Source organism: Mirounga angustirostris, unplaced genomic scaffold, assembly GCF_029215605.1.
Source record: "Mirounga angustirostris isolate CCGP_5_RB_7025 unplaced genomic scaffold, mMirAng1.0.hap1 SCAF_8, whole genome shotgun sequence".
In the NCBI taxonomy this organism is placed as follows: domain Eukaryota; kingdom Metazoa; phylum Chordata; class Mammalia; order Carnivora; family Phocidae; genus Mirounga; species Mirounga angustirostris.
The window spans coordinates 90,898,418-90,926,156 of record NW_026991716.1 but is presented as its reverse complement, the minus strand read 5'-3'; the positions used below and the strand labels follow the sequence as shown (position 1 = coordinate 90,926,156).

Genomic DNA, 27,739 nt, shown 5'->3' with positions numbered 1-27,739 from the left:
AACCTTTACCCGTTCCTGACTACAGCTGCGGGTGGAAAATTGATCTGTATCAGGAATATAATTTTGAAAATCAGATCCTTGAAAAACTGTTCATTTCTCTTCCAATCGGGGGGGGGGGTAACATAAAAATTTAGTTTTAGATAAGGTTATCAAATCTGCAGTTGACTAATCCTGTCTTTATTTTTTCGTTGTGAATGATACGTCCACATAATATTGATTAGAACCTCTGCGCCCCTCTTTTTAAAAAGAAGCTGAAATACTGAACATTAGAAATTACATTCATAAAATAAGTTTGGTGATAAGTGATTTACCTGAAAAAAAACTGTCTACCTTTATAATCAGTAATGTGTTTCATTTTAAACAAACGTGAAATAATAGGGACATGGTAGTTAAATTTAGTCTGTCAACAAGTATGACCTGACCTTCAGTGCCGCTGGTACTGTTTGAATACAGAGAATTTCTAGACACAAGGCATTGACCCTGGGAAATTTACAGTCAGACTGGAAAGTTGAGACATACAGATCTGAAAGGTCAGACACCGCCAGGGTGTTCTGTGAGTGAGCAAGGGCAGGGTGCAGCCTTCAGTCAGAGCTGCAGTGTTGAAGACACAGGAGGGTGGGGGCTTCCGGAATCCCTAGCTCCCCATGAGACTCCTGACCAGTTTTGCCACCACCCTCGTTCAGAGACTGCCTCTGCCTTCTCGGGGCAGGTTAATTTCATAATTTCACCGCAAATTCAAGGAGGGAATCATGCCCTCCGTATCCCGTGCAGTGGGCTTGCCTTTTGTCGTTAGTGGATGGGGTAATGTTTGCACTGTGGTGGAACGTGGCATGAGACATAGTGGAGCAAAGTACACTTTTTGGTTTCTCAGTATCTCATTTTTGTCCAGCCAGGCTGAGAGATTGGCTTTTTTTTCCTCCCCAAATGAAAAACAAAATTTATAGACCTGAAAAAGAACAGTGAACGGAGTGTACTGTGAATAAACTCCATTATCGACAGTTTCCACATTTCATAAAAGACAATAAATTGGAAGGAAGGTCCATCTTATGGGTGAAAGCAAACAGTATAGTATGAAAATAGTAAGAATCATCTTGATTCCTGTTTTCTTATGCTCAGTAGGGACTTTGCTGAGGTTTGCCTGTAGTAATGCATATGAAACACCAGGATCATCCCAAAGGTGGTTTGCTGGGTAACTGAAAAGAAATGTTAAAATTAAGTAATTCTTTGGGTTTACTAAGATGCCTTGAGGTAGAGGGAGTGGGAGTTTTTTTCTTTAATTTAGTGTAGGTTTTTCTAACCTTGGTGATAACTGGTTTGTGGTTGCTAGTTTACACAGGCTTTGCCATTCAGAGAACATGTTCTCAGAACATTAATTAGTCTTTTAACATTTGTTAACTTCTGTGCTGAGCTCATGGCACATCTAGTTTTTGAATATTGACTCATGCACATCCCCAGTGAGCTGACCATTGAATTGGTGATCATGTTTTTCTGTAGCGCTGTGTTCTCGCAGGTACCAGTCAGAAATCTTCAGAAATGTTAGTGAAGAGTGACTGGGGGAACATTTTCAAAAAGAACTTTTTGAGGGGTCACTGTGCTTGCATATGATTAGGAAACTGCTTTAAGTTGTTCTTGATGATTTAGTGCCTGAGCATCCCAGTTACTTGAAATATTATGTTTCATAGAGGCATATTCTTGCATAAACAGATTCCCACCCTTCTTTAGAACTCTCTTTGTCGTGCAGGCATTCTAGATTGAGGGTATAATGTTTTATTCAGAGGGTACATGTTTATGTCTCTTTCCCCTTTTGGTATCAGCCATCTTAAAATAATTTGACTGTAAAGGTTGTTAAAGAGTTGTTTTTTGTTGTTGTCTTATAATAGAGAAATAAGTTATGGGGGCCCAAGTCAGTGCCATCCTCATACCACTGTAAATAAATCCTCTTCCGTGTTTTAAAAAGGACATCACTTTGCAGCAACCTGCAAACATGTAACCCTTTTCCAGTAAAAATCACAAGGTGGCCTTGAGCATTGAGCAGTCAGTCCCCATAATGAGAAGCCTGGGGAGGTCTCTTGAGCCTCCTGTGAGGCTTCACTGTGGCAACGTGGGTGAAAGCCAGGCCTGTGCTGACCTTGCTCAGAGCTTCTCTGAACTGTGCTGAGGAAATGGAATCTGCATGGAGATGGGGGCCAGGAAGACCGCTGAACCCACCCTGGTGACTGAGAGCCTGAGGAGGGCAGCCAGGAAAAAAGAAGCCCTCTTTGCTTGGCTCTCCCGGGACACGGTGGTGACTCAGCAGCAGGCATATTTGCTCAGCTTATTTTGCTGAGATGTTAATGAGTTAACAGGTGTTGATTCTATTTGAATGGCTCAGATTCACTTCCTAGAAGGCCGTCTAGGTTTATTATTCTTTATTGTATTAGAGGCCCTAAATGTCAGAGATCAGGCTATGTGGAAACTCAGTACCATAGGTGACAACTATACTCACTGGAGATTTGTTCATCCTTAGTACACACATAATTTGTAATTTGTACATTACAAATTATATTACATTTGTTAATCTGTATATTACAGTGTATCAGATGTCTACAGATAATACTGAGCTTACTGTCCTCCGTAATAAAGCCACTTAAATAGATTCAAATTTTGTTTCCCTTGTTCTAAGAGTCATGGCTTTTGAGATCCATAAAAAGTTGCAGGTTACTGAGCTTTGCTGATGTGCAGGTGGGTCGATTTCAGTTAACTGAAAACAATTCAGCTAACTGCTAACAGTTTTAGCTCCAGCTCCTTGCTAGAAAACTATCTTGGGAAAAGAATGTCCTATTTCATTATCCTATAGAAAACAAAGTAGCAAGTAACTTCCTTCTTGTTATAACTGAATCAGTAGCATGGTATCATCTATGAATAATGGTATGTGTACAAATGGTACTTATCTTTTGTCATTTTAATAATTTTTTTTTGTTTTTAAAAATTAATCTGAATCTTGAGGCACCCAGGTGGCTCAGTTGGTTAAGCGCCCAACTCTTGGTTTTGGCTCAGGTCACCATCTCAGGGTCTTGGGATCGAGCCCCATATCAGGTTCCATGCTCAGAGTGGAGTCTGCTTCTCCCTATCCCTTGGCCCCACTTCTCTCTCTCTTAAATAAAGGGATAAATCTTTAAAAAAATAAAAATTAATCTGAATCTCAAGGTATGTTATTCAGATTAGATTCAGCTGTGAGCAACAGGAAACATCAAAATAACCATGACTTAAAGAAGAGAGACGTTTATTTCCCTCCCACAGAAAAGAAGCACAGGAGGAATCAGTCCAGGGCCGACTTGGTATCTAAGGTTCGAAGAATCCAAGCTCCTGCTCTCTTGCTGCTTCCTCACCCGTTGCTTCGGTTCCCAGTGTCTTTTCCTGGCCCTCCAACACTGCTGGCCATCCAGCCACATTATACCCACTTTCTAGCCGACAGGAAGGCAGCAGTAGGGAAGACGATGGAGGTGGGGGAGGGAAGGTGCATGCCAGCTATCTTAGAAGCATGTTTGCTAAAGGTGACATGTATTCTGTCTGCTTTCATCTTACTGGTGAAAAAGTACTCGTCTGGCCACACCTAGTGCAGTAAGGGTTAGAGATGTAGTTCCAGAAAAAAATGTGTGCAGCTAAAAATTTGGGTCTTTTTATGGAGGAGAAAGGGGAATAGACATTGGGAGACAACTAGCAACCTGTCACACAAGACAAAGCAGGACTTCAGCAAAAATTTTTGGTGTGGATGTGGCACCTGGGTGGCTCAGTTGGTTAAGCAACAGCCTTCGGCTCAGGTCATGATCCTAGGGTCCTGGGATTGAGCCTTGCATCAGGCTCCCTGCTCAGCGGGAAGCCTGCTTCTCCCTCCCTCTCTCCCCGCCCACCGCCCCCCCCCCCCGCTCGATTACTCGCTCGCTCAAATAAATAAATAAATATCTAAAAAAAATTTTTTGTGTGTGTGGACCCTGAGACCAAGGAATCCAGTACCTAAACCTCAGGATCAGGATTAGAAAAACAAAGACTGAAAAAGGTGAATATTCAAATATTATAATTACAGACAGCAGAAATCATGTACTACGAAGAAGCACCCTTTAAAAGAGGCTCTTCTCCCATGAAGAAAGACCTTTAATATTGCTTCCAGAACATGAGTATATGTATTTCTTGAATTTTGGTATTAACTTTAGCAGAAGTGTGATGCAAGGCAACATGGGACTCTGAGAATTAGAGTCAAGATGAAATGTAAGGGGTTATCTCGGGGAGGATGAAGAAACCAGGTAAGCTAGGTCCACATGGCTCTCCAGACGTTCGACTCCGTGCTAGAGTCTTCTTGCCTGGGAAAGCCAACTCCCAACCACCCCTCCTGTGAAGGACGTGGACACGGGCCATCCTTGCAGGACCTGCTCATTAGAATGGAAGCATGGCATGCATCAGCCTTTGGGGAGGGGGTCAAGTCTCTAATTTCATAGCCGCCTCTTTGCTTGTTCCTAGGTGATCTATTCTTCCACTTCCCTATGTTTTTGGGCTGCAGACAAAGTTGTATGCTTTCCAGTTGCATATACATTAGGGTTCATATAGTTGAGACCTCTCATTTTACAAATGAGGAAACCAAAAATCAATGTGTTTGAACAAAGGTAACAGTGTAAAAGTAATTGACAGAACTCCAGAGCTGTGCTAATCTGCACACTTTGTTATCAGGATGAATTATTTGCACTCTCCATAGCTCAGTTACTGTTTTTTCACCTCTAAAATAAATTAGACTAAAAGGCTTCTAAGTTTCTATGTCTGCTTACCTTTAAAAATACGTTTCTGCATCATGTAAGTATCCAGCGATTACTTCGTAAATACTTGCAGAACCTGTTAAACAATAAAATACTCTTTGTGAAAGGGGAGACACGAGGGGCCCAAAATACATTTTAAAAATTGCTTATAAATACTATGATTTATTTTAGTGTTCACTTCTAATCTCCTTGTTGCATGTTAATGAGATTCTCATTTCCTTATCCATTTGGTTGATCATATATGATATATTCAGATACAAATACATACATACATTATAGTTTAATCAGAGGAGTTTTATGTAAGTCTTAAATGTTGGTCCCTACACGGCAGCTTGGAACTCCACTTAAAAGTGAACTAAAACTTGAAGTGTTTATGGTTTTGCTTTTGTCATCTTATCTCTGCTGGGCTTCCCCCAAGATCTTTTCTCAGGTTGGCACTAATACCAGTTCGGGTATCAGGTTGCTTCAAACTCAAATTCAGAAGAATATCCTCAGGTTTATTTTGGCAGTGCTAACCCAAGACCTTGGCTTCTTGTGCAGTGAACCCGGAAAGACACTTTTATGCCCAAAGCAGGCGACCTTCTCAGTTGCTTCTTCTTAGACAAGTACACCCATTCCAGTGTCTGTCCATCATTTCTGCCTTCTTAATGGGTGAAGTTAGATTAAAAGTTAATAGGATTAGGTGGATATCTAGAAACTGGAATCTGGAAATTGCTTAGATTTTCTCTGTATGGAGAAGGCTCAATAGGAAAGAGTTGGAGTAATTTTTCTCCTGCTTTTCTGTGATAGTATCACCCCTAAACCCCAGGGGTACGTCTTAATGTAGGCTGCCACCTAGACAAGTGTTCTTTGGCTTCCTGCTCTGCTCTGTCTTCTCGGCAGATGGGGAGAAGAGAACATAGGAGCTTAGTGTGGGCTCTCCACCTGCTACATAGTTCTTCCCTCCCCTCTCCTTTGCCTGCATTACGCTGATGGCCGATGGATGAGAGATGGAGTAAAAATAGACCTGGCACTGCAGACATTCCATGATCTCCCTGGAGGAAAAACCATTACGGCCTAACTTCGTTGGTCTGTGAAGAAGAAAGGAAACATGTTCCATGTCCATAAGTATAACCTTTTGATTGGGGTCAAGTGTACCTTGACCTGGGTTTAGAGAAGTAGACTTGATCATTCTCTGTTCATTCCCAGTGCTGACTCTAAGTATAAGTGGCAGATTAGAAATGTTGTAATAGTGATAAACATGATGGCAAAATATCGCCAGTTAGAAGGCATTGTGAGGGTACTAAACAGGGACACACACAGGTTTTGGGCTGCGGACATTGTCATTGTCTGAGTCAAGTGGGAGCTCCTCTCCCCAACTCTTGAGGCCCTCTTTCATCCAACCCCGCAAAAGTGCTGCCTCGCTGCCCCAAGTCCCCACCCCAAATACTCGGCATCGTCAAGGCTCAACTCCCACCATGGGCAGACTTACCTCTGCCTGGCTCTCCTTCCTCCACGCTCCATCGTCGTACTGTTCATTTTCTTTACCGCATTTTCTGAAATTCTATACATTTTGAGTACTCAACCAAGTCCCAGCTTCTGTAGAAGCTTCTCTTCTTGTTTCTGGCCTGGGAAACTCCGGCGAAAGCGAAAGACAGGGAAAGGGGATAGTGTGCTGTTACTTGGAGGTAGACCATGGATGTGGGCACACCCTGCGCCAGGCTGCGTGCCCGTTGTTCTCAGTGCCTCTGCTCCTTTCGTCACACAGTCAGGACTCTCATGATTTCCATTCTCGAGGGGAAGAGGCTGCAGTGTAGGGAAGTTAGATGAGTTGTCCCTAATCACACGGTGGCATAGCTGGTGCTAACGGCCCTGAGGAGCTCAGCCAGCTTCTTCCCAGTTGTCCCAGTTCACCAGTTGAGTACCTGGAGGTAGGTGGTTCTAGGTCTTCATGTAGGAACTAATAGAAAATGCTGTGGCTTTATTAAGACCCTGGAGAAAGCTTCATCGCTCACCTTGGTTAATGTCTCAAAAGAAGGAAATGTACATCATCTACTCAAGCTGTATTGATAAATGCAGCCCATATAAATTCTTACACATTTAAAATCGTCTGCTAGTTGGTTCTGCTGAGTTAAGTCATAGCTGACCGACCTTGTGTCCTCCCTTGCCTCCAGCTGCGTTCGTCTACATGTGTATGTATGAGTAGATACCATTATTAATATGCATGTAAACATATCTTTAAATGACTTAAATTGACTCTCAAACAGAAAACCATTTAGGCTGCAAGTAAAATCACTGTGTATGTGCTGCCTTCATCAGGACCCTGAAGCCTTCCATGTTTTGCATAGGATATAGCTAGTTCAGCTCCGACGTTTAATGTGCATAGAGCTAATTTAAATATTTGGAAAAGATTAGAGAAGAGTATAAATACTCTAAACTGTGGCTGGTGCTTTGCTAGAGAATCTGCAGATTTGACTGTTGAAGTGCCGACTTTGAATCATTGCTCAGAATCTGCAGAGACAGGAGGGACCAAGGAGTGTTGCGGGGCATTGCGGCCCCACTTCTGCTCCCCTGCCTAGACTTCCACTCCTCCTCTAGAGCATGTACAACTGCCAACAGGTGACTTCCTCACCTGCCATCAGAAATTGGTCAGCCTTGTTGTGGGGAGGTGGGATGGGGAAGAGAACCACTTTCATTCATCCAGTCTGTGTGTTTATTAAGAATTTACTCTGTACTGTGCATTGTGTTAAACAGTGACCCAGAGAGCTGTGGTCTTTGCCCTTATGAGGAGTACAAGCAGAAAGAAAAACAACAACAACAACAAAAACCCCCCAAAAACACAAGTGAACAGAAAATAAGCATGAGGATTGCAAGATGGGAGAAGGGCCGTGAGTGAAATAAGTAGGGCCAGGAATGACAGTGTGAAATGAGTGGGCAACCAGAGTGCCCTTGCATTGTGTCAGTGGAAACATAAAGGCAATATGCAAGGGAACTAACCAAGTAGAAATGTGTTAGAGCAAAGACCCTGAGAACAAGGTGCTTGGCCTCAGAGAAGACCCGAGAGAGGACTGGTAAGAGAGAGGGAAGGCAGGACCTCATGGGTGTGTTGGGGTTTGTTAGGGATCCCAAGTGCGGTGGGAGTCCTTACAGGGTTTTATACTGGAATGGGACATGTTCTGGCTTAAGAAAACCATCTGCCATTTTGTGGAGAATAGATGGAAGGGGAAGATGCAGCTGTAGAGACTGCTGGAAGACATCTGTAGCATTAGACCAGGGAAGACGTAAGGTGGCCTAGACTAAGAGAGAGACTGTGGACGTGAGGAAGAGTGGGTTTGGAAAATACCTGGAAGGTAGAATCAACAGGATGCACTCAGGGATTGCACGTGATGGGAAGAAGGGAAGGGATACATCAAGGATGACTCTGAGATTTGGAATCTGAGCAACTGGTACCACGTATCAAGTTGTTGGCAGTGGGTCGGGGAGGACATGTTTGGGAGGACGAATATTTTGGATGTGTCAAGTTTGTGCGTGTTACATGGTCAGCCAGGTGGCAATGTCAAATATGGAGTTGGATATTTGAGTCTCATGCTCAAAGGAGAGATCTGAGTTGGAGTTAGAAACATGGGCATCTTCAGTGTAAGTGTGTTGTTTAAATCTGGGGCAAGGACAGAATTACATGGAGTAGAGTGAGGGAGGGTCAGGACTGCACCCCGAGGAGCCCCACAGCCAGGGCTTAGCTGCTGGAGGAAGGGCCAGCAGGGGAGCCCCAGAAGCAGTAGCCAGGGAGGTATGAGAAAAGCCAGCAAACTGCAGACCAAGGGGGAGCAGGAGATCAAGGGAAGGGTGTTAGAAGGAGGCAGTGGCAGACAACACTCAGTGTGGTTGGTCAAATAAGCAAAGAAGAAAAGTTCTTGGATTTGACCGGGTGTATTCATTGTGATCTTGACAAGAGCACTTTCAGGAGCAGTGGGGTCAGACTGGTGGCTGAACAGGGTATATTGAGGAAGAGGGGAGAAGACATGTGTGGTTTCTTATGGGAGGGTGTGATTGAGGGATTGGGGGATTAGCTTTGCTTTTCATACATTGTTGTATTGCATTATTAGTCTAATTAGCACAGTCTTGTGTTAATGCTATAATCTGAAAAGCTTATATTTTAAAACTTTTAAAAATTTCTTAAGAAAAAGTAATCCTTGGTAGGCTAACTGAATATCTCTGTCTTTTAACAACTGTGGTTTGTCCTCCTACCCTCCCTTTCTTCCTCGTCCTTCAGATTACTTTTCAGATTTTTCATTTTCTTGCTGTAGAATACAGCTGTGCTAAGAAAACCAATCAATCCAAAAAATAAAATTTTAACTTCATAGAACATTTTACAGATGGAGGCTTCCATAGCTTTTGTGGCAGTGGGTTCAAGATCAGGGAGGAGGGAGTTAGAGGAGAGGGAAGTGGGGAACCATGTGTGCAGACAGTCTTGAGAACTTGAATTGCATGAGGTGAGAGGGGTGTAGAAGGTCAACGGCCTGTCTTATGAAGGGGGGAGAAAACAGATTATTGTGGTGTATTGATGGGTTGGCCAGTAGGAAGGAACCACCCCAGGAGCCAAGTTCCTTGAGAAGGTGAGAGGGTCCCAAGCCCTGGTGGAAGGCATGGCTTTCATAGGAGGGACATTCCCTCCATTGTGTCAGGAAGGAAGCCAGCTCCTTATTTTCCTTCTCTGAGACCTCTAAGGGCCTGAATTCTCTATCTTCTTTTTTTTTTTTTTTTAAGATTTTTTATTTATTTATTTGAGAGAGAGACTGAGAGAGAGAGAGCATGAGAGGGGGGAGGGTCGGGAGGGTCAGAGGGAGAAGCAGACTCCCTGCCGAGCAGGGAGCCCGATGTGGGACTCGATCCAGGGACTCCAGGATCATGACCTGAGCCGAAGGCAGTTGCTTAACCAACTGAGCCACCCAGGCGCCCCTGAATTCTCTATCTTCTTTTGTTTTTTGTTTCATGTTTTTATTTAAATTCTAGTTAGTTTTTATGTATGTAAAATATAGTGATTCATCATTTACATGTAACACCCAGTGCTCATCATCACAAGTGCCCTCCTTAATGCCCATCACCCATCTAGCCCATCCCCCACCCACCTCCTTCCATCAGCCCTCAGTTCTCTATAGTTAAGAGTCTTCTATGGTTTGCCTCCCTCTCTGTTTTTATCTTATTTTTCCATCTCTTCCCCTTTGTTCATCTGTTTGTTCTTAAATTCCACATGAGTGAAATCATACGGTGTTTGTCTTTCTCGGACTGACTTATTTCAGTTAGCATAATACCCTCTAGCTTCATCCACGTCGTTGCAAATGGCAAGATTTCATTCTTTTTGATGACTAATAGTCCATTCTGTGTGTGTGTGTACACCACATTTTTCTTTATCTTACCTACTGTTTTTTCCAAACAATTTTTGAGTTTTAACTAAAAATGAAGAAGTAGTTTTGAAATTTTGAAATATGTGCATTTTTTTATGTACTCAGTTTAAGGGCCAGAAGACTCTCAGATAGTGAGTGTGAGAAATTTTCTGCTTCTTATGAATGAGTTCCTTCTGAGTGCTCTTTTCTAGATCAGTCAGATGGGCTAGGCTATTGCAGTTAACAAGCACCGTCACAGTCTCAGAGGCTTGAAGTCAGAAAAGTTGACATTTTCTTCCTGTACACTATCCATCGGACCTCCTCTGGGGCTCTGTCCAGGCCCTCCCTGAGGAGCCTCCCCGACCACGCACTGCCTGTCCCTGTGGCACAGAGTTCTAGAAAGCACATCCCATCCCATGGTGGCCTTCAGTCCTTTTGTCCAGAAGTGTCCCCGCCCTCCCCTGGCCACATGTCATTGGCCAACCCCATGTGATGGGGACAAACCAGCTTTAGAGTTGGCAGATGGTGATGGTCAGTCATCCTCCACGTGCTGGAAGGAGAGACAACAGCGCCCGCTCCGATGACACCACATTTCCCTCCCCAGAGAAAGCAGGGGGGCTTTTGGGGGAGCACGGGGTTGCCTCTGCCCCAGGCCCCATCTTTGACGTGCAGCACCTGAAATTCTATCAGTAGAAATCCGTTTCATTATTTGTAAGCTTTCGTTTTCCAAATATTTTCCTTAAAAATACAAGCAGCTCTAAAGAGCTTAGTAAGTCATTACCTTTTATTTTCTCCACAGGCATTATTTTTTCTGGTGGACTCAAAATCGTAGCAGAGTTTGTGTCCTGAACAGTGTTTTACGTAACATGTATTTTCCTACTTTACCTCATAAAGAACACACAGCACTGCTCCGCCTGAGTAGCTGGTGACCGCGTGCGGCTCATGTCACAGGTCTGCGGCCGTCCGGCCTCTCGGAAGTCGGCCCGAGCTCTCGGGCCTCCATCACGCCTCGGTGGACCCGTCTGGACGCAGGAACTTGCGTCGGGCCCCACCAGTCGGTCAGAGGGGGGCAGGAGGACGCTGCGGGCCGCACCGAGTGACCCCTGGCCGGGCAGCGCAGCCTAGCAGGCACTCCGCCGCCTCCCCGTGCACGCGCTCTGGCGCCTCCTCACCCCTGCAGGCCACCGCCCGCGCGCGCCCGCCCCTGCGAGCTGAGCTCTGGCTGCGCAGCTGCGTCCCCGCCGTGACCCGCTCTCTCCTCCACTGCCCCAGGCCGGCCTGAGCTGTGGGGCTGGCAGCAGAAACTGGGGCTCTCTGCTCCACCACGGTACCCTCCCATCGGTGGAAGGATAGAGCTCGTCCCTCGCGGTGACCTGAGTCCCGCAATACCGAGATTTCGTGGTGGTGGCGGTGGCGTGGAATGATTGGCGTTTCTCGCGACACGTTAGCCGACTTCTGGCTGGGGTCAGCATCCGCAGGCCAGACAGCCAGTTCTGAGATGTGTGGTCCAAAGGAAGAGGCTGTTTGCTCTCGTTTCACAGGATATTGTGGCTTCTTAGTAAATTGCCTCTCCCTTATGATTACGTTTGTCTGCCGGTTGACCAGCCTCGAGTAATGCCCACAGGCCTCCCCGGGGCTGGCCCCTGGCCCCTCCTGCCAGGCGCTGGGCCGCACTCACGCTGGCCGCCTCGCTCTCCCTCCCTCCCTGCTGCCTTCCTCTGCCTGGACCTCACCTCCACTCCTTCGCTCACCTCCGCTGCGCTCACCAGAGCTCCCTTCTCTTGCTCCCGGGCCAGTTAGCAGCCCTTCCCCATCCCAGCTTCCCCTCTGTCTCTTCATTTGTTTATGTGATCCTCTGTCTTCCCTTCAGAAAGTGGCTTTCCCCACTGCTCTGTCCCCAGAGCCCAGAGCAGATCCGTATAAATATCTGACAAATGAGTAAGAGAAGCCAGTCTGAAATTACCTAGTTATCACTGTCAGAAACCTATGCGAATGGATCATTCCCTTTCTGTAAAATTCCAAAAGGAGCCAGCTCCCTCTCCCCTCCAAAGGTAATTTCTATTCAAAACCAGCAAATAGTGTCAGAAAACGAATGTTTGTTACTGTCTGTACTTCTGTGGAGTTTTTGTGTGATCTAGTCTTTAAGTGTATTTCGGGTCATAGTCTGTGACCACACTATAGAAATGATCCCTGAAAGTATAGTCTTCATAGTCTGTGACCAAAGCAGGAAATAATCCTGCCCCTCCTTTTAGAGCATCAAAGTTAATTTTTTTTTTAATATCTTCCTGGTACACATTTATTGTGTTGTTGTTTTCTTGCAGGTGTCTGGGAAACTTTCAGACAAGCTGAGCAATTAAAAAAAAAAAAAAAAAAAAAACAGTTCTACTAATGTGCAAATTTAGTTGACCAGGATTCCTTGCTACGTTTTATGAGAATGTGTGATCATTTGGATTTTTTAATTAATGCTTTCAGACTTTGGAAACTTAATTCTCTCCCTTTGGCTTTTGGCTTTTCTCACAGGTTTTCTAAAGCAGCCTCTTATATTTCACGTGCCACTTTCCCTTTCCTTCATCACTCCTCAATAGTTTATTGATTTGTACATATGGTTCTTTTCTTCATTGTTCATGTTTCTTGTAACGTATTCCCTTGCTGTGTTTGTCTAAGCAAGGTCCCCAAAGTCCCAGTGCCTCACAGAGAGAAGCCGGGGGGATGCCTAAGGCAGTGATAGTTATAATACTAATTTAAATAAAATGGAATTTCTAAATGAGAAGATGGCATAAATAAATAAAAATAATTATTTCACAAACACTTATCAAGCTGCTACCTTGTAACCGGCAGTGCTGGGACTATAAGGATCAGGATAGCATTTAGGAGGGGAAATGATGTGATCAAACATTTGTAGCAACTTGATGGTGGGAGAAACGATACAAAAGGTGATCCCAGGTCCTGTGAGAGCCCAGAGGAGGAGGAACGTCTAAGACTGTCCCTGGATGGCTTCCAGGAAAGGAGCTTTGGGCAGACAGGGGAAGGTCACGGGAAGGAGGAGAGCTTGCGCACAGAGGCATCCCTAGCACCAGGGCTGCACCCCACTGGCAGAAGATGAGCCTGGAGATGCAGACAGGTCAAACCATAAGAGTCTGGTATGCACCCAAATAGGGTGAGATTTTATCCCCTGGACAGTAGGGAGCCCTTGAAAGGGACTATGCTGGATACCTACGTGACATTTGCCAGGCGCTCAGAGAATTAGGGTCAGAAGTTAGGGAGAGTCATGAAGGCTGGCCGTGGTGGTGGTCATTGAGCACCTGGGCACAGCCTGAAACCCCCAGGGGCATGTATGCGGGGGGAGGACCAAAGGGAGCACTAACAGTTAAGGACTTGGGAGGTGGCCAGGAAATGGCCAGGAAAGCAGCAGACTGAAGAAGCTGTGAATGGAGCCACTGAGCCCAGCCATCTGGGAGTGAGGAGTCTCCTTGCAGCCCTGGGCTTTGCCTGTTAATTACTAGGCAGCACAGATAGGACCGGAATTCACTAGATGGAAGTTTTTGTCCACAGTGTGCTATTTTTGTGGCCAGCTTTTCTGCACACACCCCTGATGCTTCATATCATCAAATGTTCCCTATCCACCATCCTGAATGCCATCTATCATCAGAACAGCACGCTGTTCTTTTCTAGATCTTCCATGAACATGAATCGATTATTCATCTGAAACGTTCATTTTCCTTAGACTTTGATATTTCACTCTCTTAATGCCTTGATTACAAGTGATAATAAAAAGGTGTGTGTGTATGCATACTTAAAATTACACTATTTCCACACTTAAAGCATTTAAAAATGAATAGATGAGATCTCCCTTATCATGATAGCGCTGGGGTGAACAAGGTAGTGGGAGGCATTTCATAGTCATCAAAAAAGAAAAAAAGGTTATTACGGTTCCACTGGGAAGATTTTTGCTACTGTCATTCTACTGCACAAATAGGAAACCATTTCACACAGCCAAGCATAGAATATAAATCGAAGAAGTTGTGCTTGTAGCTTTGCAGCAGGACTTCTGAACCTTGTGATTTGTGTTCATTTGCTCCCCTTCCTCTCTTCCAACCCCTGGTGAGTGGCCTCCAGTGGCTGGCTGTGATGCTCCTGGAAGCCTCTACTTGCGTGTCTCCCCATTGACCACCTCTCTGCAGCCCGCCTTCACCAGTGTGAGTCCACCTCTGGCTCCAGGTTCCCCAGCGGCGGGGAGTGAAACGCACTGTGGCGCTCACGAGCCCCCTAACGATTGTCGTTTAAGCAACCTGAAATCATCTCCGATGGGTTTTTCCTGCCTCTGACTCTCCCAGGGGGTTATTTTGGCAATTTGCATTTGCCGTGTCCGAGAGACTCTAGGTAGAAGCAGATCGGTGTACTAGCAGCATTGGAGGTGTGCAACAGAGACTCCCCGAAACGTCTTTAGGCCAGAGGCTTTTACTTCCAGATTCCCCTTTTCAGTATTCCAGTCATTCATTTCTCTGTAGCGAAATGGTTTTGTGTGCATCTGCTCCTCACAGTGTTTTGATGTGTCTCCCTTTCCCTTTGAATATACAAACGAAAAAATGGCAATTGGACAGTTGTGCCAGCTCCCTGGCTCGAGGGCTTCTGTCGGTGCTGCCCTCGATTCAGGGCCACTGTCGGCAGCACGTGGTTCTGTCCCAGCCCCTCTCCCCCCGACCAGGAGGTGCTTGATTGCACAAACACTGCTCTCCCTCCTCACTAACATCTGTCTCTCTTTCCTAGTCCAGCCTTTTAAGCATGCAGAGCTACCAGCCCCAGATCCTTAAAGCTGTATGGTTGCTTCCCTTCTGTTACTGAACATTCTGGCCAGAGTTTGTCATGTCAACATTTCGCTTGTTAATTTTACTTTTCTAAGGCAGTAAAATAAGTGGTCCACCATAGTTTTGAGTTAATGAGAATTTGAAATGGATTTCAAGTATTCTTTTTGGGTTTTTATGACGCAGGTGCAATCTCATGCAGTAAATTACCATAACTAAACCGTTTCGGAGCTATAAAGCTCATCCGCCATGGCATTGCTAAATTAATAGATTAACAGCTACACATAAAGAAAATATCAGATGTTAAATATTTTTCATTAGTAATAAGTTGGAAATTTGTGACCTTATACAGTCTCTTGAGTGCCTCAACCCAAGTTATTTTGTATTTCATTCCTTTTCAGCTTATAAGCATTTTGATGCCAGACTCTAGACTGCTTTATTTTATAGTTTTTTTTTTTTCAAAGCACTGCCACCCGAAATACTTTTTTGTTGTTTGATTGCAGTGTGGTGTCCAGTTTGAGTGTCTATGCAGGGATCCAGACTTGTTTTCTAAGTGCTCACTGTCTTCCAGGCACCGTGCTAGGTACAGAGAGGTATACAGAAACATGACGGCACCATAGCCATGAACAGGGGGTTCAGGAGGGGGCCCTGGAGGAGGGCCAGGGGGTTTGCTGATCCTTTGTTCCTAGTGACTGACAGCAAGGAGTCTGGAGTCTGTTGGCCCAGCTAAAAATCCTGACTCGATCACTCCCAGGATATATGACCTGGACAAGTTACTTCTCTTGGTCAGAGTGACCCCCCCCCAAAAAAATGGGGGCCTTCATGGTATAAACCTCATATGTGGATTAAATGACGGAATATTTATAAACCTCTAGAATAGTGCTTGGTTCATGGTAAGAACTATTTAAGTGTTTTAAACAAATCAAGTAAAATAACATCTATTTTGACCTAAGGACTGAGGAAAATCCTATTGTGAAAAATACAGAAACCTACTGGTGGGCACTTTAGTATTTTTTTTTTAATGTACAGAACTTTAGTTGATAGTTTATATGGAAATTTACTATCACTAGGTTCTGTCTCCAGAGCCTCGGCTGACTTTTGTGCCCTGTGTTTTCATTTATTTTGACATTTTCAGGTAAGGAAGAACTTTCCGACAGTGAGAGAGGCTCCCAGTGAAATGAGCTGCCGTTTGTGTTGTTAATTTCTTTCTTACTACTAGAAATAGCCAAGCAAAGGTTGAACCTGCCTGCGATACAGCTTTTGGATGCCTGCATTGGTTGGAAGCTCGAGGGGGATCAGATAAATGAATTCCTTAGAGCCAGTGAATTTTTTTTTTTTTTTCCAGTTGTGCTTTAGTCTGTGAAGCCTGCTGACCTGGGGACCTAGAGATGGGAATGGCAGTTTCAGTGGAGGGGACAGTTGCAGTTGGGAAGGATTCAGAAAGGTAGAAGGTAGAAAGTGAAGAGATTTAATGACTGGTCTAAAACGTGGACCTCGTTGTGTAGAGGATGGGGAGGCGTTACACGTTGTCAGGAGGGGAGTGACCTCGAGTAAAAGGAAGGTTCCCTCTCTCTCTCTCTCTCTCCCCTTGATCTCAGGGAGATTAATCTGGTAACAAATGCCCAAAGATTGGAAGCAGGAATCCTGTTAGAAGCCAGGGGGCCTTCACGTAGGTGGGCGGGGAGGGGACGGTGTGCAAGAGGCATCCGAAGTGCCTCTGAGCCTCAGGAACTGAAACAAGCTGGCATAGGTCGGGGGGGGTGGGGATCAGAAGGAGAGTGTTTAGTGTGCAGTTCTGTCTTGTTTAGTCATTCATCAAACGTTCACTGAATGCGAGCAGTGCCAGGTTCCTACCCCCCTGACGATGGACTCATGACGCTGTTCTCATAAAGAGCAGAACAAACATGTGTCCGTTTGACGTGCCGCCTCAGTGCCCCTGTAGTGAGCCTCGTTGCCCACACCTGATGTATTCTGTGAGGGCACCCTGAGACAAACACGGAGGCTGCTTTCCCTGAACCTGTGCATGCAGTAGGTCCTTCCATTTTATGAGGATGTCTGACTACGTGGGCCTCGACCACAAAGAGGTCAGATCAGTGGAACTGAAGATGGCGACTGTGGTCTGCTATCGAGTCCTATTTATTCATCACAGCCCTGAAAGCCTCCAGACTCCAGCCAAACTCATCAAAGTGCCACGGTCCACGTGGGCCACTGTCTGTCTTCCCTTGTGTTCAGCACCTTCCCGTTTCTGTTTCACTTCTTGCTCCACATTTTGGAACCGGGAATAGGCTTATTATTCCAAAGAACAGATGGCCCAGCCTTGGAGAGCTGAGGCATTTCTGCAGAGACTATCAGCAGAGCACTTAGCCCGTTGTTGATACTCAAGAAACGGACCAAAAATTAAAATAGATTCTTAAGTATACTGACGTTGCTGTTATTGAGGTGCCCCATAGGAGTTTTTAAACCTCCACGGTTAGAAAACGGTCTAGCCACCCTTTGAAAAGCAAACGAAAAGGATCTGGAATAGAAATTTCCCTTTATATTTTCTGCCCAAAGGTGACTCTTAAAACTCCTCCCCACTCCTCCAAAGTTAAACGCCTGGAAATTAGATAGGATTATGACCTCCTAATGCCTGGCGGGTATCTTTAACCTAAACACTGTACAGAAATGTGCAGCACCCCCTTGAAACCCTGCGAGGTTCTCCCTGTCCTTGCTTTACAAGGTAATGGAGGTTCAGCGGTTGCTTTCTGCCTTGTTCTTTGGGCAGTGGGATGTCCTGACCCTGTTCGCGTTGACCAGATTTCTGAGCGGCTCTGCTCCTCGTCACATGCGTTTGCCACACTTAAGCACAGGGCACACAAGTGGCCTCTGTCAACTCTGATAAAAAGGGAAGCTCAACACCCTTTCGTGAACATTCTCCTCTAAACCTGTCAGGCCCTAAAATTAGGAAGGAGCTGCGCTCACCAGACATTCTTCTCTCCGAAGGGCTTGCCCTTTGCAGTTTGTCTTCATCTTCCGTGGATGAGCATGTCCCTTTACTGGGGAAAGTGAGAGTGCCGGCCTTTGCCTCCGATAGCACCAAACCCGAACGAGAACACATCTGGGGTTGAAGACTGATTGTTTTCAGAAGCTTCAGTGGTTGCCCATGTCTGAATGTCTTAGCAAAACTGATTTTAGTACTAAGTGTGTTCATTTCAAGAAAAGTAATCATTTCAGTAGAGATGGCTGGTCTCTTCATGACTGATGTCATTCTCTTGAAGAACGGTAACATTTCCTTGATTTCTTAGGTTTCCTTGCTCTGCTTTTTTCCTTTAAAGGAAGATGTTTTTATCTCATCTATTGGAAACCAGATTCACATGTTAGGAGAGCTGGACATGTATTCAGTGACTGTCATCTCGTGCCAAAGCACGCTTGTAGAGTAGCATTGCTTTGTATTTGGTCATGCCTCTGGGAAGTCATGCTTGGCAATAAGGGATGGTCATTTCTGGACATTTTTTACTACATGCTTTATATGTCTCTTACCTTCAATAGTTTTTTAATTTAAAGCCTTCAACTCAAAGATCTGTGAGCTCTTATCTGCGAAATAATCATTCATTAGACTATGGCCTTAAATATGCAAAATTGGAAGCAGCTTTAAATTTAAGTGATTGCTTAGAAAGTGGGGGTTGTTAACTGTGTCTGTTAAACCTTTTAAAAATATTATTGAAACAATTTTTTTAGTAGCATGGCATTGCAGGATATTACTGGGCTTTTTATTATTTTAATAATCTGTCTTGAAGATGGTAACACTGATGACTGCTTGGAGAAAGATCATCTTTCCACGCAGACTTTTACTTTGCTTTAAAAAAGTAAATATAATAACCTCTGTATCTGAAATACGGCTTTTGACATGCTTGAATGAGTCTCCTTTTCAAGAGGGCAACAAAAACAGAAAAGCAGATAAATCACAGTATCTCTGGCAGAATATTTGTCCCCTGGTTTCCTTAGAGACTGGTGATTATTGTCTTGAGGGGGAAAAAAAATCTATTAAGTCAGTGCCAAAGCTTCTAACATTTGCAAAATTTTACACAGGTACACCCAATAAAGATATTTACAAAGAAGCAATACCATAGAGTGAATTACTTTGTGATAAGAGTAGGAAGAAAACCCTGGACCAGGGACTTAGGAGACCATGGTGGTAATTTTCCATTAACTGGCATTGTCACCTTGGCAGGTATCTTATCTTCATGGATCTCAGGTTTGTCCTTTATATAATAAGAGCGTGACCAGTGTATGAGGTCCCAGAGTGACGATCTCTCCTTGTATCTAAAACATCGTAAATCTCCAGAATTTGAGATTACCTTATTAGCTCCCCAGGGCTGAGAAAGAACCGACACCAGCTTTTCTGTACCAAGTGGTACAGTCTTGGGACTGCTCAGAGAAGACCCATCGCTGTCCTCTGTGGAGAAACAGCAGGGGCTTCCCAGAGGGTATAGACCTTCATTGCCTTGCTGTGCTGAATGCTCTTGGTTCGAGATGTGGAGTAACATTGTTACGCTGCTATGAGAGTCTCCAAAATGAAGAATGTAAGTTTTAGAGGGGAAAAAAATAAAATCAAGGAGGGAAGCTTTCTTCGTACAGTGTTTGAGCAACCTCTGGCTGGCTCACTAATGTCTCGAATGAACGGTGGCTTTGAATTGCTGTCATGATGTTTATTGTTACTTGTGGTGCCCTTGACGAAGGTTTCATGTGGAAACATGCTAAAGCAGAGGCTCTTCTGAGATCTCACAGGTGCTTCTGAAGACTCTCGGCCACAGGCTCTTTGGCGGGCCTTGCACTCTGTTAGGTGAAGGCGTGTGCCAGAGGACAGACCCTGTTGCTAACGTTGGTGTCACAGGCTCCTTGTTGAGCTGCTCTACGGCACAACCTAGTTGCTCTGCTGCTGACAGGAAGAAGGGGAAGGCAGGGCCCGTCAGCTTCACAGGACGAGCCATTAGCCCTGGATGACACAGAGACCTTCTCTATTGCTCAAGTGGCCGCCTGTTAGATCCCATGTGAGCGCTTTGTTTTCCTGTCCATTAAGGATCCCATAAAAGCTGTGCCCACAGTGGACACTCAAAAACAATGGATGTGTATTGCCAACTCTCATTTGGTTACAAGTATGAGGGGGGAAGAAGAGTAAGTTGTTTTGCTTTTTAACTTGAACCTAGGTATTGTGGCAATACCCTGTTGAATAAGGGAAAAATAACACATGGGTTTAAGCTTGGCAGTTGTCTACTCATAAAGCATTAATGGCTTTTGTATTATATATATACACATTACATTCTAATTTCTGTATGTGACTAATAATAGTTTACGGTGCTACTCTTCCTACCACAGCACCACTTTAGCAAACGTGAGGCATCGGGGAGACCGGCTGGTTTTGAGGCTCGTGCAGTAGGGAATCCTGAGCGGGTTTGCCAGAGCAAAGGGGAGAGGAGAGGCCTGGCTGTGGGAACTGGAAAGACTGCATGGGTGCCTGGGTGTGGGGTCCTTGGCACAAGATAGGAGTTGGCAGTCAGGTGGCTGAGAAGAGAAAGAAACGAGGGACCACTGTTGTTAGCCAAACTAAGAGAGCTCCGAGGAGGAGCGCGTCCCCAGGTATATCCAGGGCATGGTGACATGGAGAGGTAGAGGGGCCACCCACCCTGGGAGATCACATGTGCACTTGAAGGTCCTGAGCACAGAGTAGTTTATTAGCGCTCTCTGAGAATGGCAGAGGAGGAATTTGCAGGAAAAAAAGGGAAGACCGAGCATAAAATTTGCAACACAGTAGCATGTGGTGGGAGGAAGAAGAGCTAGTAATGGATCCATTAGGAAGGTTGAAAAAGAATTAGAGAAATCAAGAACCAAAGAACTGCTACTCCACCCAGGAAGCCGGAGAAGCAGTTGCCAGATAGAAATCAGAACAGACGAGGCCTGGGAAGAAACCAATTCAGAAGCGGCACTTCTGAACAGTGGGGGAAAGAACAGTCCTTCAGTGAGTGGTATGTGATAGTTGGTCTTTGGGGGAAAGACCATATGCAAAAACAAACTCCCATTTGGACTACAAATATAAATGTAAAAATCCAAAGATTTTTATAACTTGGGGGGAGAAACCCCTATCTGTCTATGTGGGGTGTATATTCAAGATTCCACAAAGAAAGTCAAAAGATAGGTTATAGATGGGGAGGAGATACAAACAAAACTTGGCAGAAAAAAAGCTAATATCCTTGATGTAAGAAGAGTTTCTATAAACTAAAAGTAACACAATAAAAACACGTACGTTTTGTTTTCTGACAAAGAGACATAAAATGATGAATAAATAGATGAAAATGTTTGTGAATTTAAAAATAATCTTAAGGCAATAATGAGATGGTAAAGTTTGCCTGTTAGACTAGCAAAAATTAAAATCCATTTTTGTAACATCCACTGCTGATAAGAAATGGACACTCAGGTAATCAGGGTCCCTAGGGACTTAAGTTGATACACCAGTTGAGAGAACTATTTGTCAGAAGGCATTGAATTTTTATATGCAGTTTGATCTGGCAAGCTCATGTCTTAAGAATATATATCCTATGAAATCATAGCATGAATATATGAGATTTATCTAAAAGGGATTTATTCCATCATTGTTAAGAGAAAAAGAACAGTCTGAATATCCATCAGTAAGCCAATGATTAAATTCATTTGTGTACATTCATACAATGAAATGCTAGGTTTGTTTTTTTGGGGTTTTTTTGGTTTGGTTTTTTGTTTTTTTGTGTGTGCTTTTTTTTTAAAGAGGTAAGTTTGGGGATTTTAACATGAAAGGAACCCCATGATATCTTGCTGCGTGAGGAGAGTCTATGTTGTAGGCCAATATTAGCCTGACTCCATGCATCACCACATGACAGTAACCTGTGTGTGTGTGAATATGTAAGAATAGATGTGTCTCTATAAACTTATGAAAAACTTGGGAAGCACACACACCACTGGGACAGAGATGAAGTTGGAGGGGTAAGGAGAAAGACAGAAAACGTTCACTGATGCCCTTTAAGAGTGGTGGTAAAGCTGGGGCACCTGGGTGGCTCGGGCAGTTGAGCATCTGACTCGTGGTTCCAGCTCAGGTCATGATCTTGGGGTCATGGGATGGAGCCCACGTAGAGCTCTGTGCCCAGCAGGGAGTCAGTTTTCTCTCCCTCTCCCCCTCTGCCTTTCCTCCTCCTCGCTCGCTCTTTCTGTCTCAAATTATAAATAAATCTTAAAAAAAAAAAAAAAAAAGTGGTGGTAAAGACACCACTTTACCAGCAGTGGTGAATGAGGTCGGAAGGCATGAGCTGTGGGTGTAGGTTACTGTGGAAGATGTGTGATCAGGAAGGAAGAGGGAGATGGGAATTTAGCTTGAGGGGCACGCAGGGCAATGCAAAAGGTTTTGGTGTCTTGTTTTGTTATATAGGATAGGAGAACTCTGAGTGTGTTTGCATGCCAAGGAAAGGGAGAAAATGCAAAAAGAATACGTTGTGGTAGTGGGGAGTGTGATGGTGGTGGGATTGGCAAGGACTAGAATCAAGGCTGAGTCTCTTTCTCTGGGGTTGTAGAGGGTGAGTGAAGTTGGCAGAAGGTTTTTTACGAACTCCAAGCAGATGGCCTCAATGACAGCAGACAAGACAAAGAGTAGGGGATGCAAATGGGTGGTATTGGGAATGGAAGAAGATGGCAGGTGTTGGAAACAGCTACTCTGGAATTGATTTCAGTACAAAAAGTATAAGGAAGACATTTAGGAAAGACATAGGAAGGAAAAGAAGGAGAAACATAAGGAACTCATTTAGGGAAAGGAGAAAACCTACAGAAAGCATAAGTTCAGAGCCTGTGAGTTCAGGTATTACTAATTTGCAGTGAAGTGAGCTGGCATTTTCTGAGTGGCCGCAACCTGGAGGAGGAGAAGGAATCCAGTGGCTTAGGTTAGAATGAGAGGATTTCAGGCATTAGTGACACCGAGAGAGCTGGCTAAGGGTCTTGAGCCCAAGTGAGGCTTGACAGAGCCAGAGAGAATACGAGGGACTGAATGTTGTGATAAGACGTTGCACTCAGGAGTGAGGAAGGGAAGGAAGGGGGAAGAACAAGTTGGGATCACAGGGGGAATGTCCGCGTTCCTTGCAGAGTTTCAGGATCTGAGGGCAAGGACAGAGCCAAGGTCACAGGTGTTCGTCGTGCCTGCTGGCTTGTCTCTGTACACCCTACGTCCCGCGCGGGAAGGGATTCTCCAGCGCCTGGCACGTGATGGACACCCAGCAAACATTCGAATGAACAAGTGGATAGGGTGGTGTGGAAGCTCGGATTGGACAATGAGGCATTCAGGCGTCTGTAAGGACAGGATGCTGAACAGGTCATCAATTCCATTGTTAAAGGCACTGAAGAAAATCGCATGAGAACCAGGGGGAGAACAAGAGAGTCCCATATCGAATTATTAAGGATTGGGGGAAGACACCTGGTTTTAGTCGATACAGCTGCCAAGGATACAGGGAGTGATAAAAGCAGACTGTGTGACTGGTTTTGGAGCCCAGGTCCACCTGCAGCAGAGTGGGTGGGAGACTTGCTACATCGCAGCTCTGAGCACTGCACCCTGTTGAATTGGAACTCCTGGGAGTGGAGTCTGGGAAGCTGTGTTTGTAACCTGTTCGACACCGATGCTTAGGCCCAGCCAATGAGTTTCAAGAACCACTAGTGAGATTCTGAAGGGGAGCTGTTTGGTTTGGCCAGGTTTGGGAAGCAAATGGAAATAAGGCGTTTGCTAGCTTTTCTTCCTAGCCAAGCAGATCCAGAGCCGTGGGAAAGACACCCCAAAGCCTCTTGAAGAAAAGCTTTGAAGGAACTGGCTTCAAGAGGAGGCAGTTTCAGTTAAGTCAGAGAAGGAGACGGTGCGTTAACTCCATGACCAATACGCTTCTCATTATACTACACAACACCAAGTCTCCCTCTGAGGTCCTTTATGCATCTGGTTTTATGGTCTATGTTGATTAGAATTATTTATGGAGTCACTGGTGGCTAGTTAATATTAACAACAAAATGACCTTGAATTTGTCTACTGTCTACTGCTCATAAATAGCCTCATGAGAAAGGAAAAATAAAAGGAATTCATCTAATGGTTCTTAATGCCAGGCTTTAACATTTTAGGGGAAATCAAAACCATTAATAAATCAACCTCACAGATGACTTTTTTTTTTTTTTTTTTTTTGACAGTATTAAAAAAGAAGGAGACAGTGCGTGATGGAAAATGGCTGGGCTGTTTGTAATGACTATTTCCAAAATGTTCACATGGATTCCTTCCATGGTTACGAAAAGACTCAGGATTCAATTTTCCCTTTTATTGAAGAGTCAGGTTAAGGTTTATTATCAGTTGCCCTGCCACAAATAGAAACGGCCTAGAGCACTCCTGTGTGTGTGTGTGTGTGTGTGTGTGTGTGTGTGTGTACAGAGATGTGACAAACTGCATACACGGGTGTTCACATGGTGTGTATATTCATTTCAAGTCTGAAATAGCCTTCTTGTAAGGAGTTTTCTTGAAGTGGATTTTATTGTAATCCTCTTCACGGTGCCCTTTCACTTTTGGACAGCATTCAGAGTGGTGGTATTTTAACATCTGAACCACACCAACTTCAGCTTGCATACATTTTTGCATCTACGGGTGTGAAGGGGACTTGGGGCTTCTGCTGGTATTCTGAAAGGATCCCGCTGTCCTGGAGCCAGCTGGGGGAGGGGGACTCGCACACTGACCCACAGGTGCTGGAGATCCCTAGGTGGCGGCCAGAAAAGTGGGACCAGAGGAGCCACCTTGTCACAGGGCACCAAGCTGGAGCCCTTTGGGGACAGAAGGAGAGCCAGCTGAGTGGAGACTAGAGGTGCCTCAGCCCCGCTGGCTGGGCGGAGAGCAGGGAGCAGAGGAGGGTGTTGTGGGTGGGTGAGCTGGACTGGAGAGAGATGAGGTGCCGGGCCAGGGGTCTGAGGACAGGTGTAAGCTGGAGGGACTGCAATTTTTGAACAGAGGATTCGTTTAAGGTAGAATTGTGTGAGACCAGTTGTTCCCCTGCTCCTTCTGTGGTTGGAGGGCTCCAAATTCTCCCCACGTCCGAGTTGCAGGCCCTGTATTTGAACTCCTTAGCCCGAGCCAGTGACTTGGAACTTGCTCCTCTCACTCTGCATTTACTCGTACCACCCACACAGTTACACTCTTGTTAGATGCTGCTAACTGGCAGCCACTGACAACTTTCAATAAAAGTGTGTGTCGCTTCTGACAGTTTTGAATCCTGAGGAGTATTCTCCATGATTCCTGAACTCTCAAATTTACGTCTCTCTCAGGATCTCTCCAAAGTCAGAAACCATTGCTTCTTTTGCTATTATTTTTTGGCAGGTTTCCGATAACTACCAACCTTGCAGGCATTTATTTCATCTTGTGGTGCTTTTCGCTACATCTGCACCCCCGCCTCCCCACCCCCTGTTGATTGCCAAGGACTTTGTGGCAACTCTCTACAGTAGAACTGCTACCGTCAAAAGTGCAAAGACTTATGTCCTTGAGTGTAACATGGGAGGTCGGCAAGACATTTCTGAGCGGGAACACTTTCCAGGTATCATCTGGGATAAAGACACCATGTTTGCCCAAAAAGAAAACTATTTACAGATTTCCTGTCTGGACGAAACCATTATATGCTTTTGGTGGGCTTATCACTTGATTAGCATTCAGTGTCCTCTTTCTTATTCTTTTTCTCTTACCCCTTTTATCCAAGAAGTAATGGATATAGAAATGTTGATCGAACTTGCCCAAGGTTGCCCAGAGTGTGATGAGCCTTAATTAAAAAATGCTGAAGAACGGGGTGCCTGGGTGGCTCAGTCAGTTGGGCATCTGACTCTTGGTCTCAGCTCGGATCTTGACCTCAGGGTCGTGAGTTCAGGCCCCACGTTGGGCTCCATGCTGGGTGCAGAGCCTACTTAAAAAAAAAAAAAAATGCTGGAGAAAATGTCTTTAATAGGAATAATAGGCTTTCCTTGTTGTTGTTCTTCTGTTCTCTCACCTAATACACTTGTAGTTGTTAACATTTACTTAATAATAGCTGAACACAGAAAAATGAAGAGTTGAGTATCTTAATGAATAGAGAGGAAGTTGAATATGAAATTTGTTTCCTAGAAAAGAGTCTCCCTAGATTGAATTGTTTGGTAGGATGGCCGATCTGACTTTTCTGGTCCCGGGAGGCTGACAAGGAGCAAAGAACTGACGGCCTGTTCTCTTCTGTGTTGCGTGTGGTGGGCACAATGGCCCCATTTGGGGATGAAGAACTGAGGCCAAAGGATGATAAATGGGTCACCCAAGGTAACCTAATTAGCTAATTGTGGAATAAGAATTCAAATTCAGGTCTCCCTACTTTCCGACACTTCTCTACTCCACAAAGTCTCCTTAAAACTGAAAGATGCTTCACATCGGATGCATCAGGGGGACTGGCTCTCCATTGTGCTGCTCTGCATCTTTTTTTTTTTTTTTTTTAAAGATTTTATTTATCTGAGACAGAGAGAATGAGAGAGACAGAGAGCACATGAGAGGGGGGAGGGTCAGAGGGAGAAGCAGGCTCCCCGCTGAGCAGGGAGCCCGATGCGGGACTCGATCCCGGGACTCCAGGATCACGACCTGAGCCGAAGGCAGTCGCTTAACCGACTGAGCCACCCAGGCGCCCGTGCTGCTCTACATCTTGAAGAGACAATTGACCACCTGCACGTTTCTCCCACTTAAAAGCAAGCGAGCAGGCGTTAACTAAGTAATACTAAATCTATTCTGCTTTCTTTTGTTCTAGATTTTCTACCCCAGCAAGGATGGCACAAAGATTCCAATGTTCATTGTGCATAAGAAGGGCATAAAGTTGGATGGCTCTCATCCTGCTTTCTTATACGGCTACGGCGGCTTCAACATATCCATCACGCCCAACTACAGGTAAGCATGGCCCGCTCCGGCAACTGCAGCGTGGACGCGGTCCTCCCCTACGGTGGGAAGAAACCAGAGACGAGTCCACTAACGCATTGCTTCAGATGTATGTAACTGTGTATTTCTCACTTGTTTTTTGTGGAGGGGCAGGATTGCGTGTTAAGTACATGCCCTTTCGGTCAGGAATTTCAGGAGCACAAGCTAATCGTGTGTCTTCAGTGAATAGGCTGTTTGAGAGCTAGACACTGAGGCTGGAGCTGCCAGGCTACAGACGGGGAGTGTCAGCTGAGGTCTGGATGGAAGGTAGTCATCCCCACACAGTTTGTCATTTGCTGTCCCGCCACTGCCCTCAGTATTCTCTTCAGAGGGAATGATTTCTTAGCTACTGATTATATTTTTCAGCAGCACAGAGTCTTAAAATGGACCATCTTAATATTCGGCCACAAGTATAATTTCTGTATCTGCTATGTATTACTTCATCCATTTTAAACTGTTATGTGATTATTTCCCAATAAGCACGGTTCAGGGAGGGAAAAATCTGCATTGCCACATTTGCTGTTATTTAAATAAGTATCTTCTGTTATTTGCAAACTTGGATTTAATATCCCATTCACAGTATAAAATGGAATTTGTGTTGAGCATTTTTAGTAAAAACAAGGAGTCTCCTACCAGCAAGACCAGCCATGAGCCAACTTCTAAATAGAGATTTCTCATATGAAATCTGATCCTATTCAGGAAGAAATTTATGGACTTGTGACTCCCAGGACATAAATTCAGGGTAGATCAACTGGCTGCCCCAAATATGAAGACAAGAAAACTGTTGCTTTGTTTTGAGCCTTTGATGGTTCAGTG

General features: G+C 44.9%; 1 protein-coding gene and 1 long non-coding RNA gene across 3 annotated transcripts in view; one reads left to right on the top strand and one right to left on the bottom strand.

Moving 5' to 3' along the window:
• Positions 1-6,341, bottom strand: part of LOC123836296 (uncharacterized) — a 33,271-nt gene extending 26,930 nt beyond the window's left edge. For both annotated transcript variants that reach the window (XR_008505361.1, XR_010413714.1), the window contains exons 1-2: positions 6,256-6,341; positions 4,797-4,860 (exon numbers count right to left, since the gene is read on the bottom strand). This is a non-coding gene — a long non-coding RNA (uncharacterized LOC123836296). The remainder of the gene's footprint in view (positions 1-4,796; positions 4,861-6,255) is intronic.
• The window catches only part of PREP (prolyl endopeptidase), a 116,892-nt gene that overhangs the window by 77,399 nt on the left and 11,754 nt on the right, over positions 1-27,739 (top strand). The window contains exon 11 of the mRNA XM_045865245.3: positions 26,760-26,896. Coding sequence (XP_045721201.1) covers positions 26,760-26,896 — 137 coding nt within the window. The remainder of the gene's footprint in view (positions 1-26,759; positions 26,897-27,739) is intronic.